Source organism: Schistosoma haematobium, chromosome ZW (genome assembly GCF_000699445.3).
Source record: "Schistosoma haematobium chromosome ZW, whole genome shotgun sequence".
Classification (NCBI taxonomy): Eukaryota; Metazoa; Platyhelminthes; class Trematoda; order Strigeidida; family Schistosomatidae; genus Schistosoma; species Schistosoma haematobium.
The window spans coordinates 15488755-15510108 of record NC_067195.1 but is presented as its reverse complement, the minus strand read 5'-3'; the positions used below and the strand labels follow the sequence as shown (position 1 = coordinate 15510108).

General features: G+C 35.5%; 1 protein-coding gene across 2 annotated transcripts; it reads right to left on the bottom strand.

The window, feature by feature from the left end:
* Nucleotides 1-1880: 1880 nt before the first annotated feature.
* On the bottom strand, nucleotides 1881-20738 carry KAT7_1 (Histone acetyltransferase kat7). 2 transcript variants are annotated; one of them, XM_051210513.1, is made up of 10 exons: nucleotides 19346-20738; nucleotides 18943-19310; nucleotides 18002-18074; nucleotides 17783-17967; nucleotides 15581-15670; nucleotides 13809-13955; nucleotides 8931-9048; nucleotides 8102-8248; nucleotides 4558-4664; nucleotides 1881-2543 (listed from the first exon to the last, which is right to left on the bottom strand). In XM_051210513.1, exons 1-10 carry the CDS (start codon nucleotides 19455-19457, stop codon nucleotides 2325-2327), a joined length of 1566 nt encoding a protein of 521 aa, XP_051070511.1. In that variant the 5' UTR covers nucleotides 19458-20738; the 3' UTR covers nucleotides 1881-2324. The 2 variants fall into 2 exon arrangements, with proteins under 2 accessions (XP_051070511.1, XP_051070510.1); XM_051210512.1 differs by having other exon boundaries at nucleotides 1881-8248; nucleotides 17783-18074; nucleotides 18943-19461; nucleotides 20608-20738.
* Between the last annotated feature and the right edge of the window lie 616 nt (nucleotides 20739-21354).

The window sequence follows — 21354 nt, the reverse complement described above, 5'->3', positions numbered from 1 at the left end:
TATTCAGCTGAGGTGATGAGTGTTTTTAGTTGTTTAACGCCCTTGAAAATAGAAAGTTTTTTATTGACAAGCTTTAATTGTCGTTTTGGACATTATCGAGTTTACATTGCTATATCAGATAACAATGTTATTTACCAGTGAAAATAAATTATGCTATGAAAACATGAAAAGTCATTTATTAAGAACAAAGTTTCAACGACAATTACGTAAATGAAACAATGAATTTTATTACCAGTACAGGTAAACCATGACAATGGAATAACAATATAAAACAGACAGAGAAAGTTATTCTAACAAAGAACCATCGAATGAGAAACTGAATCTCTAAAAAAACATAAAAAGCTCTGTTCAACTGGTAGCATGAGCTCGAAACACTACTTGAACCTTCATGAAGTAAGTAGACCACTGATTTTGAACCCCAACAGTCCACATCTCTAAGGTTAACTCTATTATTTAGCAGTAATTATCACACCATCAAAGTACGTTCTGAAACTTCTCAAAACTGAATATCGACTTTGATTCATTATTAAGTAAACATCACTGAGTGACAATAACCGACAATAACTTGTACTGAGTTATTGCGGATCCGTTCAGTCATGCATAATATATTCAATACGCTTACTTATTCAAGAACGTTTAAATTTAACAACCTTATCACATAGTCAAGATCTAATTATTACTAGTGAAGACATAACAGAGAGTGAGTAGTAGACATAAGCTCTTTGATTCATAGTTTAATAGAAGTAAACTGTTTCCTGTCTGGATCTTCTAATTGGCTACTAGGTTGAAAAATCGAGGACCAATAAGCGTTAACGTATTAGGTGTTGTTCATTAGTCGGTGTGTCAGTTCGTGAACTAGGTCAGCTTGCCTACTGGTCACATAGGTAAACTAATGGATAATCAGAATCCTGATTGGACTACATAACACATGATTTCGATTGGAATCTCAAGTCACAATAGATAACACAACTAAGAAACAATCACCTGATCAGACGGAATAAAAATTAGTTTAAAACGATTACGAAGTCTATTATATAACCGCTTGAAGTAGTTGCTACGATTGTAAAAGTGATGAACATACAATCATTTTATATGATCAGCTTTAACTGTTGCATTCGCTTCATTATAAACAGTAAGATAATACTGATACCGCTAAAAGTGTAGTTAAAGGGGATATATATAAATCTTTGTTTCATTACTGGATTGAATTAAAAAGATTTCCTTGTTATATTCAAACTAAATATGATGAGCACAAAATACTCATAAACATTGTTGACCAACTTTTACCTTCTACAATGTTTCCAACGTGTTTTAAAAAGTGTATAGAAAATATGTAAATTATCATCGTAAAACTAAGGTACCCTTGTTACTTACTGAAATATCTTTACCATTTTCATAACTCTTTTAGGATGATGAGGGAGAATCACGCAATGAAGACATCTTAAAAAAACCATCCCCGATACACGAACCCATGAACAAGTGGATGTATAGAACATACTATTTCAAGAGATTTATTTCTTATCAACAGACGTCTTAAGAATTGAATAACCAGCTAACTGTGTATTTCTAAATTTAAACATATGAAAAGTATTTATGAACCGAAAAATTAATGTTCTATTCCAGAACACTTATTGCCACAATCGAACAACTAGACAGAACGAGTACACTAAACTCATACAGAACAAAAATATGTCGAATTAAGTTAATACATTTTAAAAAATCGGTATAAACGGGATGCCATGAAAACCGACAACAGAAATATGATTCACGAGTAGAAAGTAATAAAATATACAAAACATTACAGAAACAAACCACTTTAGATCTTATAGTCAATAATTTTATTATCCCTATGATTCTCACCTAAAAAGTTCATAGCTCTCCCCTTCTCTACAAATAGTTAGTCAATTTACGAACAAATACTGATAACCGCAGTGTTTACAAACGAGACACACTATTGAAGGTAGTTGATTACGCCCCTAGTCAAAGTCTAAGCCTTTAGATCCATGTTTCACCCAAATATATACAGACTCATGGATTTGAGCGCACGTAATTCGAATTGCTAACCAAAGCTTTCTAGACATATAATAGTTTTCTCACTCTTACTGGCAGTTGGTCAAACTTATAAGTAGTGTGTGTATCGGTAGCAGGATCGAACATGATGGGCTGTAACAAAACAATATGATTTCTTCTCACTATTTTAAATTTATATTTGAAAACTACATCAGAAACTGAATAAGAGCATAAATAGTATTATTATTATTAGATTATATACAACAAAACTCTTTACAATATTTCAATGTACAATAATTAGATTACAAAAATCTTCAAATATTTGCTCCAATTGAATCACTTGGTGAAATAAGACTAGATTTATGAAGAACCTTTTGATTAGTAGTAGTACTAATACTAAGAGTACTACTACTAGGCGATTTACTCAACTGATTGATATTACTAACATTAGGAGTCCAATAAAGACATGTAGAATCAATACAACGATCAGTAGCAGGCGGTTTAATTGTACTCAAAAGAGCGTCTACATCAGGCTAAAAAAAATTATAAACAAAATAAGTATAAGATAAAATATAAGACTAATTGTAACGGATTATTAACAGGATAAATGAAGTTTAATTAATAATCAGCAAATATAAATTTGGAATGTATGAATTTGTATTACAGTTTAATGATTAAAACAATCAACTTTTAGCTATTAAATCTCAGGTGCAAACTCCGCTCAAACTACTTCCGTTCAGGCATTCGAGTAGTGTCATTAGTTTTTTTAATACTTAAGTGGCTGGTGGGTGAGTTATTTTAACGCACTTTCTTCCCATTTATGAGAACCACTAGAAATCATGTTATAGCACAAGCGAAATTGTTTTATTCTAGTCAGTGTCTCCATGACAATTTTTTAAGTACGAACCCAAATAGAATAGGACCTACAATCTTTAGTTCTGTTAGAAAGTATGTAACTATTCACACACTAAGTTGGAAATCCAGAAATAGTGTTTCTTTTTATTTTGAATAGGAATGCGTATAGTGCAATCACATGTTACCTGCAAAATATTATCAGAGATGATGCCAACAGTCAAGAGAGTAAGGAAGTTCTAATGTTAAAAATCCTCATTCCCTATTGTAAAAACTGGATAGGAATGAAAACTACTCACAATAAATAAAAAATCTATAGACCACACAATCCACATTTTACAAGAATAATGAATTCGCGTGGAATTTTTATCTATGGATGTTGAAATCTAAGAACTACCTCTTGAAAGATATCATAAACGCAATAACCAAGGAAACCTAAGATAAAACTAGATGAAAATAGGAGAGGGTTGATGAGAGTATCTTGTCATAGTTATCTGACAGATATAAGTAGTATGTAGCAGTGATCGGAAGTGCAATACCTGTCAGCAGAAGATTGGATTGAGGAGAACAGGAGAGGAAACAAAGAACAATTGTAGTAACAACAGAATTGAAATAATCACGAAGTATATAAAGGACAACCGAAGGAAGATGCGCAAATAATATGTTTAATGTATGGTTTCCATATTTTAAGAAGGCATTGTGTAATTTTACATAAGACAATAGATTGGTTATCAGAAGGGGTTTTATGGAGATTTTAGTAATTTCAATAGTTGAGATCATGAGTCAATTGAAGCTAGACCACCATGGAAAACCTGGAAGCATTGGAAAGCCGTTTCGTCCTATTGTGGGACTCCTCAGCAGCGCGCATCCACGACCCCACCTCGTGGGACGAAACGGACGTTCAGTGCTTCCAGGTTTTCCATCGTAGTCTAGCTTCAATTGACTCATGATCTTAACTATTGAGATTGGTTGTCCCTAACTGTTTTATCGTTCACTACATTATCACTTTACCTCTACAATGGCAGAAAAGGATTAATTTTAGTTACCGTTTTAAACCGTCTAAGTATTTGTATTGCTGACTTTATGTGATATAGGATAAAAGTTATTCATCTTTAAATTTCGCACAAAAACCAAGAAGTTATTCTCTCGATTCTGATCAGCTTGTTATCTCTATATCCATATACGTAGTGATAAATTAGATAGAAATATTAGGTCTAAGTACAATTATGTTTTTATTTCAAGAAACAAATGAACGACACTAACTACTACCGAGTCCAGATTACCTGGTTGAGGTCTGTGCGATTATCGTGACCAGTGGTTAGACAATTCGAATGATATTGTTGAAAATCGTTCGCAATGACGCAGATGAACTTACTTTTTCCCCTCTCTTAGATCCCAAGTTTTTAAATTGCTTGTAATTTTCGTTAATCTTACAAATTTATATCCTCTCGAACGGTATCCTCGATACTTAATCATTTTCATTACTATCAATACTGTTAACACTTTTAATACTCTGGGATTTGCACTGACAATTTTATCTCTCTGTACTAATAAGGTATGGCAAGTTAAACCGATGTACACATGCGCCAGATTCTATGTTGCGTTTGACTGACTAGCTGACTGCTACTATTACTAGCTTTTCATCATTAAAAAATACAATATGCCAAGAACAAAAACAGTGAAAAATTCACTTACTTTATTATTGATTATGTAATATTGTGTCCGATAGCAAACAAGCATCTTCATATCTAATAAAGTGCTTACAATATCAGGAACTGCTATTCCTAATTCTTGACTCATAGCTAAAAAAGGTGGGTTCATCGTCGTCATAATAATAATAACAATAGTAGTAATAATAATAGTTATAGTAATAGTAATAATTTATCTGAATAAAAGCTTTTCAACAAAAACAAATTACAGGTTAGTTGAAGGGATTTCGTGAAAATTGGTATAGTTTATAGGTTTTATTCACCACAGACTAATCTCATAGACCCGAAGTTTCTAAGGTTTGATCCCTAGAAGGGTTGTTGGTGCGCAGTGCTCAGTCTCATACTAAGGTGAAAAAGTTGCTTAATGCACCCTAGTTTCAAATGTTACCTTTACTGAGATCAATCTGTGATTAATACAACTTACGAAGTATGATTTATTTCAAATTAAAAATGTACTATTTATATGATATTTTTACTTAGCCGATTTATTTACACTATGAATAAGGTGTGTATAGAACCTTTCAGTGGGGAATTGCCGATGATCAATAAGTGTAACAATAAGTCTACTTTGATTGTCAGTTAATGAAAACACTGTGAAATAATATCGTGTTGTATTTCTTAGTCTAAAAGATAAAAGACTAATGTACAATTCCATTTCTGCTACATGTCCACGAACCTGGTCTGTTCTACTTATATTCCTAGCATGTACGTTTGCTTGCTCATGGCTTTTTAAGTATATATTTCATTTATCCAATTATACTACATTCTAAATCAATTATTTTTTAGAAGAATGAACACTTGTTTCCACTTGAAGTTACCGCATATATCTCCATATTAATTGACAGTCAGATTAATGCAACTGTAGATCTCTTTAAAAATGAATTTCAGGACATTATATAAAGTTAGACTAGCTTTGTTAAAATCGAAGATAAGTAAACACAAATCAATGCAGAATTTCGCACAAAACTACCGCCGTCTGAATTTCAACTAAAACTTTTAATACCCCAACGAAATAAACCATCAAATCATGGAAAAAGGAAATATCAATAACAATAATGATGAGCAGGTCCTCACATTTATAATCACGTTTCATTGTTGAAAATAAAAGAGTAAAAGGCCACATATATAATTAATTTGCATACTCTTCATCAAACAGTTACAAAATTTTGGTGACATTATGACGCGGCTACCATGTCGATTGGACTGGGATCCCAAACTAACGCTGAGTGATATTGCAAATAAATATCAAAGGCTAATTAATCTTCAGCGCGATACTAATATGGTTCAGTGTGGAGATTACGACCGCTCCGAAGTTCACATAGTCCAGCAACCATCCAACACTGCCAAACCCGAGCCTGTTATACCTAGCTCATCTTACCCAAGCTCAGTTCATTAAACGAAGACAAGTCCTCCGGCTCCCTCCTGGCACTGTGTTGTGTGACATTCGGTAAGAACCTGTCCGTTCAAGCAACATCGTTGCAGGAAATATAAATCCAACGGTCACAAAGATGGACTCTGTCAAAGTTGGAAATCAAACCAACTATCACATCAGTCCATAAACATTGGAAAGCCTGCTTCCAAAACCTGCACTAATTCGTTGAGCCTACTAGAATCCTATTAGAGCACAACTCCAGGTGAAAAAAAACTTATTATCTTTAATAATAATGGGCATTTATTTAGATTCCAAATTGATAAAGCTTCAGACATTACCATTATCTCCCGTAAATTTGGGATCGAAATGGGCAGCCCGTGCATTCAGCTAACAAGATAAAAGGCTCGTACAGCATGTGGTAGTTATCTGCATTTGTTCGGACGACTAGATTGTGACGTGTCTTCCCGAGAATCGGTGTTCACCAGGGTATGTTGCGTAACGCCAGTTACTTTAAATCTACTTAGTTTAGATTGGTTTGACCAGTTTCAGCAAGCTAAGGTCCCATTAAGTACCGTACGACATCTGGTGAGACAACCTCCGGAACCGGAAGCACATACAACGAAGTTGGAGATGCTGGACCCCCAGAAATCACTTGATAAACATCCTATTTTTGTAATTTAATTGTAGAGATTTGAATCTATCGTTTTTGCGCCAAAGGCTCCCATTACTACCTTTAACTTGTGTTACCCGCCTGGAAGGACTTTAAATTTTATTGGTTCGTCTTCTTTTTCGGTACTTTATTTAGTGACGCTCTTCAAGGACATTTTTATATTGTATACGTCATATAAGATTTGGGTGTTTGTTATTCGTTCTTCTGGGCTGGTTGTAGAATTATATATTTTTCCAGCTGACTCTGATCTTCATCTAGCTAACAGAGCTGGGATGCAGAAGAATAACTTAGCTTCGTCCCATTATTGTGTTCCTGGTTTACGTTCCGTTCCTCGGTACCATTGTAATATCATAAAATTTCGTTTCTGATATTTTATACTAAAATTTGATCAGTCTTTGTTGGCAAATGTACATTTTATGTTGACTGAACCTATATAGCCACAAGTTTATAAAAAATAAATGGAACGTAGTCAGCAGGAGAGTTCAGGATGCGTGTTTTGGTACATTTGGGACTCGTCAGTTAGATGTGGCTGTGTCCTAAGTTGTTGCTCACTCAGGGACTGATAAAATTTCAGTCAATATATCAACAGCGGGGTCATCCAAATAATTACAAATTAAGTTAAAATTCATACCCCTGCAAGAATGAGAGAATATCTGGACTTAGTAGGTAGGCAAATAACGCGCTGAAGTTTCAAGCAAAAGGTACTGGGTTCGAGTCCCACAGTGAACATTACCCTGGGATACAGGTACGTCTGGCTAACGAGTCCTAAATAGGACCAGCCTAGAGTCCTGGATTACACTACATGCCACATTTCATGTATTATGCACAAAGTTATTTTACAGAATGTTTGGAGGTTGAAAGTAGTAGACAGGAAACTCTGGATCCTAGTTTAGTGTTAAGACTGATACAAAACTTTGCATAGTCCTGAATATAACCCCTTTTTGACGCATTGTACATCTGTTTTACGCCATCAGGTTAGTTATGAGTCCATATATTAAGAAGTACGTGTAAGCACTACTCGTTTGATTTTCTAATATTCTAATCCAAAATTAAAAGACTTGATAGTTTACGTCGGCCACCAGATATAATCGATTTGTTGTTAGTGATGTAAACAATAACACAACAAGTATAGTACTATCACACTTCATACAATTATCTAACCGTTAGTCCTGCAATTTTTAAAGACTATATCCAACCCATACGTAGAACGACAGATGAGATTTTCAAACAAAAAGACCAACTTTTCAATTAGTTAAACGGTGACATATTAATCGACTACTTTATTCAAAATAAATTTTAAAAAATTATTTGTAATGCAGTACCAAAACTGTCAACGTAATTTCCGTTTTAAAATTACTTGAATCGATAGAATGACTTCTGAGGTCATCTTAGATACATCTGATTGTTGCTTTGATCTCGAAATGAAACGTTGAAAGTCTAATAAAATATAGATTTTTTGAAAAAAAATCGTAAATTATAGTCACTTACTTCGAATATTAATTGATTTAGCTGTGAATGACGATAAGTATTTTAAAATTTCAAAACGCCAATATCTTCTGTAAATAATGATGCCCAAATCTGATAATGGACGTTCTGGTGTACCAATACGTTGTTCTAGTCGACTTAAAATATAACCTTCGAAATAAGAAATAATTATTTCTTAGAAAAAAAATTAATTATACTTTTTAACTAGTATTAGGAATAATATGACGAGTAGATGAAAATCAAAGACAAATGCTTCAACATAAATTTTATCATTATTACTCGAGTCCTAAGTAAAAAAACTGACATAAACTATTGCAAGATTATTCTTTGGAAAATAGTAGTTACAGAATACCCGACTGGAGCCACTAAAGTGACATGGTGATCAGATTAACTTACCTTGATGAACCGATGGAGCTATATTGGTTAGAGCACTTAGTTCTCTTAGGTCCATACTATGCCACACAAGTCAGTTAGAAAATGGTGAGACTAAAAGCAGCACCTCAAAGTCTGAAGGAAACGTCATACTGCGGACCCTACAAGTGCATGGCAACAATGAAGGGTTCCTTTCACACAACCTGCATCTTCAGCGATGCTGAATGGAAGAATGGGACTTCCATTGCCGGCTGTGATGTGTTATCTATAAAATAAGAAGCCGGTTATGACCGACCTTGAAATCGGTGGTTACGCCTTCAGTTGTTCAAGACCAATAGAAGTTTGACTAGAATATAACGAAATTTACATTTCAAGAGAATATAATCAAAATATAAAACCCTTATTAATGTTATAAAGTAGTTCAAATAACATTTTCTATAAAAACATAATGAACACATACTCATCTCGATTAGCATACGACCAAAACCACGACATTGATAAGGCGGTAAAATGAGAATACATGAAAGATTATTGTACACGGTATTGACGGAGTTGTCACATTGATCATCAGCTTTTTGCTAAATAAAAAGCAAAATAAAATGTATGACGATAGTTATTAATCACAATCCAAACACAAAGATGAAAAATTACCAGAAAGCTTCAAAACAACAACGGATAAGGAAGTTAGAAAAATGTTCTAATACTGAAATTTATTAAGATTCTTCTAATAATCTCTTCACATTAATTAAATGGTAGAAAATTTGTTTGAATGAGCAACTTAAATGCCTTTACTTGAAAGTCTTAAATTTAATATTGAATAAACCTTAATTACTGACTTTCGAAGCAATTCCCTTTAGTGAATCCGCTTCTGTTGGTTACGCCGAAATTCCTACATTTTTTAGTTTAATTAAAGATGAACGATATGCCTCAAAAACATTAGATAATGCAAAGATAGGTGTCATTAAGTGAGCCATAGAAGTAAATACACTACATTCAATAAGAATACATCAGATTGTGATTCAAACATCTCTATGACCATTTCTACGAGAAATGCCCTGGTATGGCCGAGAGCGGGGTGGGTTTGCCCTCCCTCTCGAAATACTCTCATACGGCCACGCGTATACAGCCTCTGCCAGGGAAGTCCTACTCACTGCCTTCTCGTGGCGGGGGTGTTGTTTACGAAAATGAGAGGACGAAAAGCGAATATCCGGCACTTTAACCGGATCCCAAACCAAATCAATGGTGCATATGGGCTACAGGATCCTGCGGGAACAAATGGCGTATGAACTAATCGTTGGTCACCGGCTAACTTCTAGGCTAGCTACCATTCCACCGAAAAGTATAGATGAGCATTGGCTGCAATTGCATGACGCCATGAAAATGGCGGGTACAGTCAGTTGTGGGTTCGCGAAACGTCCCGCTTTTAAGCACTGGGTTTCTTCTGGTTCCTTACAACTCATAGAAGCCCGTCGGTCTACTCCGCGTGACCGTGAGTTTGACCACAAACGAAGGATGTTACGTAATGAAATCGGGCAAAGCTTGCGTAAGGACCGAGAAGCCTGGTGGTCGAAGCGTGCTAATGAGCTGGAAGCAACAGCTGCATCTGGTAATTACCGGAAGCTCTTCCAACTCATCCGAGCCACTGGCAGCAAGAAATCTGGTGTGAGCGAAACAATCTGTGAGAATGACGGAACGCCAATCACTAAAATCCATCGACGTCTTGGACGATGGGCAGAATTCTTCGAAGGGCAGTTCAACTGGCCTGCTGCTCCGGCAACATCGGTCAGACTGTCCTGCCCACCATGGCCGGTGAAGACTAATCCACCAAACGAGGAGGAAGTCCGCAAGGAACTCCAACTCTTGAAGCGTTACAAATCACCTGGCCCAGATGACTTACCTCCGGTTCTTTTTAAAGATGGTGGTGACTTTCTGACTAAGGAACTGACGACGTTGTTCACAAAGGTTTGGGAACTAGAGAGTGTACCAACGTCATGGAATGAGTCGATAGTTGTCCTTATCTTTAAAAAGGGTTCACGTCGTTCCTGTAACAACTATCGGGGGATAAGTCAACTTCCGATTGCGTCCAAGCTATTAGCTTCCGTCATACTTCGTAGGTTGTTCAAAACCCGAGAAAGATTGACTCGCGAGAAGCAGGCTGGGTTTCGTTCTGGTCGAGGATGTATTGATCATATCTTCACCCTCCGCCAAATGTTAGAACACCTCCATACTTATCAAAGGCCAACAATCGTAGTGTATCTTGACATCAAGGCTGCCTTCGATTCGTTGGACAGGTCTGTTCTCTGGGATCGGCTATTGAAGATGGGTGTGTCTGAGAAGTTTACTAACATCCTAAAAGCCCTATATGCAAACACCTCAGGCAGAGTGAAGGCATACAACCACCTCTCTCCATTGTTCCATTGGAGCAGTGGGGTTAGACAGGGTTGCCCAATCTCACCATTCCTCTTCAACTTTGCCATCGGCGACATTCTGAAAACAGCTCTGATGGATGTAAGCAATGGCGGTGTGGATCTGTTGCCTGGAGAAAGACTTCTCGACCTTGAGTATGCGGATGATATTGTCTTACTGTGCGATAATGCCCAAGCCATGCAATCCGCACTTAATCAGTTAGCAATCAGTGTCCGTAAGTATGATATGTGGCTTGTACCTTTGAAGTGCAAAGTAGTTCTATAAGGACGGGTTTACTGCGCAGCAGTTTGTTCCGTCCTACTTTATAGCAGTGAAACATGGCCGGTAAGAGTAGAGGATATTTGTAGGTTACTATTATTTGATCATAGGTGTCTTCGAAATATTGCTCGTATATCCTGGGACTATCGAGTAAGTAACGCAGTTGTCAGGAAACGGGTACTAGGTAAGGATAGCAAATCAATTGATGAAGTAGTGAAACTTCATCAGTTGAGATGGCTGGGACACGTGTTACGTATGCCCAACAACCGACTGCCTCGACGTGCGATGTTCAGTGGTATAGGAGTAGGTTGGAAGAAAGCTAGGGGCGGCCAGACCAAAACATGGCACAATTCCATGAAGTCACTGACAAGTGGATTGAGTCATGTTGATAGGTGTAGACTACCGGGTTGGGGACCGCGAGATGATAGCAACCGATGGTTAGAGACCCTGAATGACATGGCTCAAAATCGTTTGCAATGGCGCAGGTGCATACACTCTTTGTGTTCTCCCAAATTTTGATCTCCTTATTCCTCCTTGTCTCTTTTTTTTCTCTTCCCAAATTTATTTCACTGTATTATACTCTTTAAATAACATCTGCAAACACTAATTTTCCTGATTACTGCTTATACTCTTATTACCTCTACCACTACGGGATTTGAATCGACCACTGCATCTCTGTGCTAATGTGGTGTGACAACTCGAACTGATGTACGTACGTACGAAGTCCTACGTTGTTACTGACTGACTGACTTCTATAAGACTGTCAGGATTCTAATCCTGTACTCACTCTGGATGGTGAGCAGATAGAAGTAGTCGAGAAGTTCGTGTATCTGGGTAGCTGCATAGGTGCTGGTAGGGGTGTGAGTGATGAGATCAATGCAGGTGTAGTGAAAGCCAGAGCGGCTTATGCCAATCTGGGTTATCTTCGGCGTGTTCGTGATGTTAGTCTGGCTGTAAAAGATCGGATCTACAACACGTCGGTGAGAGCAGTTTTGATCTATGCTTGTAAAACCTGGCCTCTCCGAGTTGAGGACGTTAGACGAATCTCTGTGTTCGATCATCGCTGTCTGCGAAGGATTGCTGACATCCAGTGGTAACACCATGTTAGTAATGCAGAGGTTCGGCATCGTGTGTTCGGGCACAGAGACGATAATGCAATTGGTGTCACCATCTTGAAACACCGACTTCGGTGGCTTGGACATGTTCTCCGAATGTCGTCCCAGAGAATTCCACGTCGTGCATTATTTGCCGACTCTGGGACTGGTTGGAAGAAGCGGAGAAGTGGTCAGTATATGACATGGTGTCGTGGCATGAAAGAAAGCTGCAAAGGAATGGCTTGTGTTGGTCCTTCACGACTCCCTGGTTGGGGTCCGAGAGATGGTGCTACACAGTGGCTAGAGACGTCATCAGATATGGCTCAGAATAGAAGCCAGTGGCGATCCTGCTGTAACCTTCTTTCACTTCCTTCGTAAAAAGTGGTTGTATCTTCCTTAACTGAAAGATTTCTTCTGATTGTACCTTTCTGTTCCCTCATTATTACTAGTATTATTATTACACTACCTTACACCAATCTCTTCGTTATCGTTCTTTTTTTTCTACGCACCTTACCTTTTTTTCTTTTTCCTTCTCTTTAAATTCTCATTGTTTTGTGTGGCGCGGATATATTTGGTGCCCCCTTGTACCAATATTTATGTGTTCAAATAAATAAATAAATAAATCTACGAGAAAACTAAAGAGAAATCTACTGATAAATCTTCTGACTGAACAATTGAATCAGTTTCCTAAGCTCTTTTAATACCCACAGGCTAGCCACCATTCATTTCTGCTTAAGATGCTTGTGATTTAAGACAATATTGACACAATCCAAACAGGATGAATATATGCCAATAAGAGACTGATCAATTTCAGTCCCAAACACCAATGGGAAAATCTAAGCAACCAATACAAAAATGAATTAAAACTTCACCCCATTGCACAAGCTAGTGGCTATCTGAACTTAGTAGCTAAGTGAATAACGTGATGGCGTTTTAAGCGAATGGTAATGGGTTCGAGTCCCGAAGTAGACATCAACTCTGAAATGCAAGTACATCCAGCTGACGAGCCCCAAATAGGATGAAACGCGCGATCCGGATTCCACAGCTAGCCAGCATTCATCTCTGCTTATATGCCTACGTACAATTGGATATAGTGCCCTGAAACTACCATCCAGAGTGAGTGAATCTTAAGAACAACTAGAAATTTCCTAGAAATACCAAACTGAGTCAGAACTATAAACTTTCTGAGTTCTTTTTGTTTGTTTGATCAGTTTTAGAAGCTTTATTAGAGGGTTATCAAGAGGGGAAGAAAAATGTATACTTCTACCATATAAATCCTTTGCCTAAATAAATCTAGTTTCCCAAAATGTATAACAGAATTACTGCGCAACATTTTTAAAATCTTAAAATGACTAAATGATCAGAAAAATTATTAGTTTTGACGCATGACTCACTATATATATACATATAATAAAGACTTCTCTACACGAAATAAGCGCTGAAAATGTTGGCCAGAATGACAATGAATGCTACAACAATTGAATGATCTAGTTCAGAGAAGATTAACACCATTAAAAACTTAGAAAACTATGAATAAAATAAGAGTATACTTTACTTACTTTTGAGAAATAACCAATAATATGTGAACCATCTTGATCTGTTTCAGTTAATACGTAGAATAAAAATGCAGGAACTTGATCTAACTCATGAACTGTTTTTTGTTTCAGAAATAATTTAGCTAATAAACATAAATTTCGACAATATTCCTGTAAAAAAAATTTTAAGAATATTTATTAATGTAAAGATTTATCGCTAGCCTACTGAATATATAAGACAAACTTTTTTAAAACGTACTAATCACCAAGAAATATTAGTAGATAAACAGACAGAATGACAAGTTAATTTAAGGTACACATTATACAATAATATTTTTCATGGCCTAATTGAAACAATGATATAATCAAGCTATTTATATCATTAAAAAGAATACCACTCGTTAATAACTAACAATGTTTACCATTCAAACTAATGACTTACAACCAACTCTTAATTGTTTCTCAGCTAAACATCAATACACGATACTAATTACCGATATAACAGACCAATAAAACTAACTACAATGTGAAAATTATGTAAAATATTCTTTAAGCAAACAAAGTTACAAACATTTCATTTGCGAAAAATTCGAAATTGGCCTACCACGTGACGATATTATCAAGCTGAAAGATTTTATTCTCAATACTTCAAAAATAAACTTATGTGTTATTTATTTAATACATTTGAAGTTATGATATATAAATAGATCAATGAATAACAACTGTGTTTCTATTTTATTTTTTTGTATGATTTATTGGCAACTAAGTAGTAGTGACTAATATCACGATTTTTTTTCCTAGTCCCGTAGTGTTGACCAAATTCTATCGACCAAGTGGCAATGTCGCCAACAGTTTAAGTCAGCCAATATCATTGGTACTACGTTCATATGCTGTGTTTGGAGGTAGTTATGTAGTTTGAACAGTATTTAAGGATTAGATAGTAATGACATTGGTCGCTAATCAAATACGCAATCAACTATAAATATCTCATTCCCACAGGATATCAGCCATAGTCCGAATAGATTCGTAGTAATGTCTTAATCTGTGAAGCCAGGTTCGAATACTATGAAGAGTATCTTCCTCTCAAAACTGCAAGTAAGCCTTGATGACGAATACCCCACAGAACAAAACTTACGTCTAGGGTTTTCTACGGACCACCACCAACCAACACTTAATACTCTTTTTTGAGTAACAAGCTTCTCAACAAATGACCTATCTGTCTACTATCAGATTAAAAAAGAACCTTTTCTGTCCCATTATCGATGTTAGTCAGTTTCTTAACAGAAACGTCACGTGTGAAAAAAGCGGATAAATACATGACTATTTGACTTTGAAAATAACGAATTTATAAGCCCAAAAAACCAATTTCCAGATATTAATCTATGATTTCAAGATTTTTATCATTTATATTTTCATCCTTTCTACACAGCAAAAAGTTTATACTGGTCAAACAAAACAACAGGAACTATATTGAGGGAATTTACAAAAGTCACAATTCAGTAACGAAAGATGTTTCAATGAGAAAGTTTCGTTAATCATTCAAAATCCGTATTTTACACAACCACTAGATTTACATACATACACAATTACGCTGGGCATATTAAAAAGATCTTCAAATAATGGTGGAGATACTATTAAAAGATTTTACTTTCTTACAAACAATCTGTAAAAATGGATCAGAAAGATTACGATAAATTAACAGAAAATCTATTACTTTTGTATTCCTAATATATACGTAATTATCAATAAAACCCATGATAATTTAAACAAGAAAAAGTTTTTTTAAGTAGACTTACCTGATGCTTTTGTCCATCAATTTCAAAAAACGATAAATTCTCTTTACGATATATTTCATTACCTGGAGGAAACGTTCGACCACAATTAATCTGTAATGATTATCATGATACATGAATAACACTTTACCAACAAAATAAAAACAATTATTCAAATATGAAATCACTAAAAACGACAAACAGTAGGGATATATGAGAAAAGGAGTACAAGAGTGGGTAGGTCAGTCAATAATAAACGACATATGACTATATATATGCGCATCGATCACAGTTGCAAAATCATATTAGTATGGCAAAGTAGAAGTATTGAGACAAATCCAAGAGTATTATAAGTAGTAACGGTATCGGTGGTCGTAGAACAGATTAAATATAGACAAGATGAATTAAGAATGAATTTGTGGAATAGAATTACTAAAGTGGTTTTTGCAAAGTCTTTTACTATTTGAATGTAATTTTCATTACATAGTGATATCAGATGAAGACCTATTGAAAACCGGATTATCACTGTAAACAGCTGTTTTAAATGTAATTCGAGACTTCTTAGTATGCACACTCGTAACGTCATATCGAAGACATTGTTAATACATCCATCCATATCAATGGGGAAAAACATAAGGCCATATAATTCAATATTTTAGAATATTAACAATCCTTAATATGTTTGAAATAGCCATGACCTGAAACATGACTTACATGTATGGTGAAAAGGGGTAATTGTTTTGACATAATTAGAATTTCTTTTCATAAATTTAAGACTGAAACGTTTGAATATTCGAGCATTCTGTTAAATAACACCTTACTCTATTCAATAAACAATAGAACAGATCTCATAAAAACTACGAGGTATAAAGTATGGCGGTATAATACTTCTCTGCTGGTGGTAATATGCTTTTTTCATCTCCGTCTCCATAGTTTAAGATATCGATGATACACACATCAGACTCTTTAGTCACTTCATTTTGGTTCGCTACGATCGTCTGGACAAACGATACGCCAAAAGTTAGTTAATTGTCGGCCAGCTAGACAGTTAACTTTCTGATGGGAAAACATAAAAGACTGTACAAGTTCGAAGCCCAGGTTGACAGTTATCATGCTGAAACATTTCGTCGACGTGAATAAGCTGTTTCCTTCAATGCGCTATCTCAGTAAAAGCCCTTCAACATCTCATGAATTGCTGAGAGTTCCCCTCAAGTTTCACCCAAAACTTTAGTACCTCAGTTTGTGAAATTATTGAACAGAGTATGGATAGAATGCTGGTCATAAGTGAATAGAGAGTGTTTAATTTTCCTCCAATTTAAACCATACAGATAAAATACTCGCAAGATATTCAAAAGCTACGTGAATACGGTTACTCATAAAGTCAATGGTCCGCTACGTAGAACAATGGTAGTTAACAAAAATAATTATTAATAAAATCTCAATAAAACATATTTCCATGTAAAAAAAAAGGGACAGATGTATGATGTGTACACTTGGGCAATGAATATTATTTAGAAGTAAAAGAAAGAGGTTTACACAGATTATTTGACATAGTAACCTAATTTATTCACATAACCAATGGCAAATACAAAAAAAACTCTGAAATGGTTAAAACCAGAGCCCATCGATCCAATTATGGATCACTAGAATCCAACTCGGTGGATAAACTAACTAGTATGACCTAATAGAGTGGAAACGTAGGAATCCTACATCTAGAAATAGTAAAATCAAAATTTAGATATAGTATTAACACAACAGCAATTCATCTCAATTTGTTCTTTTTTTAAACTATTATTAGAAATAACATTAAACGTAATTTGAACACAAGCTTAAACCATTTCAGATAACCATTAGACACTAAATATTACTATACCCACAGCTTACAGAATATCAGTAGGAAACGGAATTACATCTACTGTTTATCAATCCTGAAAGCAGAACACATTAAAAAGTTTGCAGAAATTCATGGTGCCATTTGGATTTAAACCAATATCATCCATCGATGTAATAAAATGTTAACACCAAACGTTTCAACTTAAAACTATATCATCACATAGTTTTCCCCACTATAATCAGTAGAATCAGTAATCCGTAAAAACCAAGGATTACTTCGATTACTGCACAGCAAGTATTACGTAAAAAAAATTATTGCTGATATGAAGGGGATTGTGGAAATGTGATAACTCATAGAAAAATGAGCAAGAGTAATATAACGAATACACTTACTTTATGACGATCATATGCAACCTTATGGCGCATTCCACATAGACAGAATTCACAAATGTATATGGTAGGTAGACAACTCAAATCGGCAGGATAATTACTCTGATACCACGGTTGTAAATCCCATGTTCCAAAAATAACAGAACGTATGCGCTGTTCTGTAGCAAACTCAATATTTTCGGAAAATGCTTAATCTTATTTTGATGTGAAATTACAAACTACCATTATTGGGTACATTTCCTGAATTCGAAGCCACTCGTGCACATAGAAGTAAATGTTCTCGGGCATCCGTCTCCTCGAATGCAGAAAATAAAAAGAGACAATAAACGCATCTTTAACTGATTTTAAAATATTTCTTAATAGACAAGAGACTTCAAACGAAAACAAATAACGTAGGTCAGATAATGCCATTTTCAATCAAGCCCTCATATAATACAATGAAATAACTAACAAAAGAGGAAATCTAATACAGCTAACATTAGGAATAGTGATTTGCATTCATGATTGATATTTGACAATATTTCATGTAGTCTTTAATTAAGTTTTGATGTTCTTCGGCACTAGACAAACACGCGTACGCTTTTAATACCAATCGATGCATTCCTGAGTTGATTTTGAGTCTTGCGGCTACTAACTTACGAGTTCTTCCAGTTTTAAGGTATTCCAAACCATCAAATAGGTAGTGAACTACCGTATGTCACGTGTAAACATCTGCTTATCAAAGGAGTAAAAAGTCGTCAAAGATGTTTAACATGTAGGACTATAGATTATTATCCACTAATCTGTTTCACGTTTTACCATTTTATGTGGTATAACTAGATCACAAATAGGAGTCAAAGTTCGGGATCAAACCATTACGAAAACGAGATTTTTCACTCACTATAAGCTTATAAAATACTTCAAGGTCAATACAGATGGTGTAAACGATAAGGTAACTAAATTAAATCTTAAAATCAAGTAGAAGACGAAACTGTTTTTCAGGCCCAGCATTACAAAATAAGGGACAAGAATGTCCAACACATAAAACTTGAAGCTTTGGAAATAATTTATGAAAAAAAACCATCAAAAATGAGACAAAACTGATGGAACACTTGGAAAGATTTGTTAAGTTGGAAATAAACAAATAAAACAAAATGAAACGAATAAATCTTATATATGCTTACATAGGTTGAAACCAATCTTTGTTGAGCACGACGAAACTGGTACAACTCTACTTGGCTAGCTAAATCATCAAGCATAGGTTCTCTTTGTGTAGTTTTAAACTGATGTGAACGGTCAACCCTGTGCTTAACTTTAGAAGGTGATGGTGAATTTTGAGATATTCGTATAATGGATTCTGGAACAACAAGACCTTCTTCCCGAGCACGCATCTCCGCCCATTTCACAAAGCTCATATTGTGATACAAAGGGCATCCAGATAGGGTCACGTGTGCAGTATCTCGGCCATTAATATGACCAATCCCTGAACATCCAATTAAAGGACAATTAAAAGGGACATTTGAACGGTTCACCGGTAGGGCCTGATTGAATTCTTTAGAAAATAAAATTGAAAGTACAAGTAACTACTTTTCTGTTTTTGCTTCACAGACCATGAGACAAAACGATGCTTTGATTTAGGTAGTTTGGAACGTGAGAATGGTAAGGGTCTTTCCATTTGAGAAAATTGACCACTTTTCATTGACCTGGAGTGGAAATTTGAATAAAGACTGCAGTCGAAAATAAACGCATCTCAAAAAAGCAATAAGAGCAAGTCAGATTCGAAGCTAAGTTGCAAAGAAGCTTTAAGCAGTTAGATGTTACTAACCTGCAGATCCAAAACAATCACTTTCGAGATTTTTCTAAACATGATTAATAATAAACGGAGAAATAATGGGATGATAGACTGTAAATATTAAAACATCGTTACACAAACTCTACAAATAGCTTCGAAAATGATGGCCCGAACGTAAAAACACAGCTTCTAACCAGTAAGTCAGAGGTTAGAAACATCTCATACCTACTTCGGTTTGGCCAGCCGGATTGTCACTGACCTTAAATTCCAATGCACAATCCCACATTTGGTAAATAAACGACACCTATCACTATTAAGAAGTGACGAAACAACGTGAAATGTTTTGTGCTAGTTAAAAAAGATGGCACTGATTGCTGATTATGCCCTAACCGACAGATAATTTAACCAAATTTTTTTGCATACACCATACCCTAGTTAAATGCTACCAAGTGAGTAAAGTTTCTTAAGGACGCTGGTATTGCTCAGAAATTGTTTGCCAGCTATAGTCTTTTCAAACTTATCAAGGTCACCGATTAAAAGACAGATACAACCTGTGTTGACGGCAGCAATGAACAATAGTTTCGGGTTCGACGAACACCCTGAATAACAATACTCATATTACACAAAAGACGAGTCTTTCGTATCTCCCTACATGTCTCACGAAGTCAATTACAGGTTAAAGCATATATTAGTCAAATATAGGCGTTATTTTGTCAATCCAAGAGAAGAGGTATTAACAAACAACTCAAAGGAGAAATATGGTCGATTTGAAACCTAACCGGGAAGATAAAATATCTTTCAAAAACGGCAACTTGAGTGGTTGAGATATCGGTATTATGCAGGACATACCAACATCCAAGAATAAATCTCAAGATCCACAAAAATCAACATGATTGCCCTTTTTAAATTATGACCAAAAATGAATAATCACCACATCATCGAGTGATACGTGGAATCCGAGTAAGCACCACTTTATTTTTGATCTCTCTGACTTTTTCAACAAATATGATTGTTTTTACACCAAGGTCAAGCGCAGAGACAAGGTACTAATGCTTACCAAAGTTATCGTTTGCTACGTCTGACCGCGATATTTGTGAGAAACCAATAAAACAAATATTTAGAAATTCTCATATGATGCAAAGCATACAGAAAAAAATTGACTGCCTCGGTTCAAACTAACTGTAACGCACTACCTAAATATTGCGCACCTTTTACTCGATATATTCAATGTGACCTTGTATAAACAAATTAATTAATTGCACTCGCTTCTCGTTGTTTCATTACGGTTCCATATACTTCATAATGTCTAATAGACAAAGGTCGTCCCACTCCATTACACCAAATTTAGTCAATTTGGCTGTGATTTGCGGATTTCTAAATCTCATAGTCTGAATGGTTGGATTTCAAACTTATCACAATTAAAATGATGGATCAATAAGTGTAAAAGCCTTAAAAAAAGATTCGATGGATAAAATAAAAGACGCGGTGCATACACAAATCCAGATTAAATAAGTGTAACGTCCACCTTTTGTTCATGTTTCCGTCTAGCCTGAAAGTACCTTGTACGCTAAGACAGGAAATATCAACCAACGACCCAGAAAGTAGATAATATACACTTCCAATATCCAATATGTTTGCTGCGGGCATGCGCAAACCTATTGATTTTGTTGCACTCACTTTTTAAGGTTTCGGTAAGTTTCCAGATATTTGGTTATGTCCAATGAGTGGTAGTCTGACCACTCGACTGCACTGGTTCTAGTCAGTTTAGTAGTCATTTGAGCATTTATACATCTTGTAGCCAATT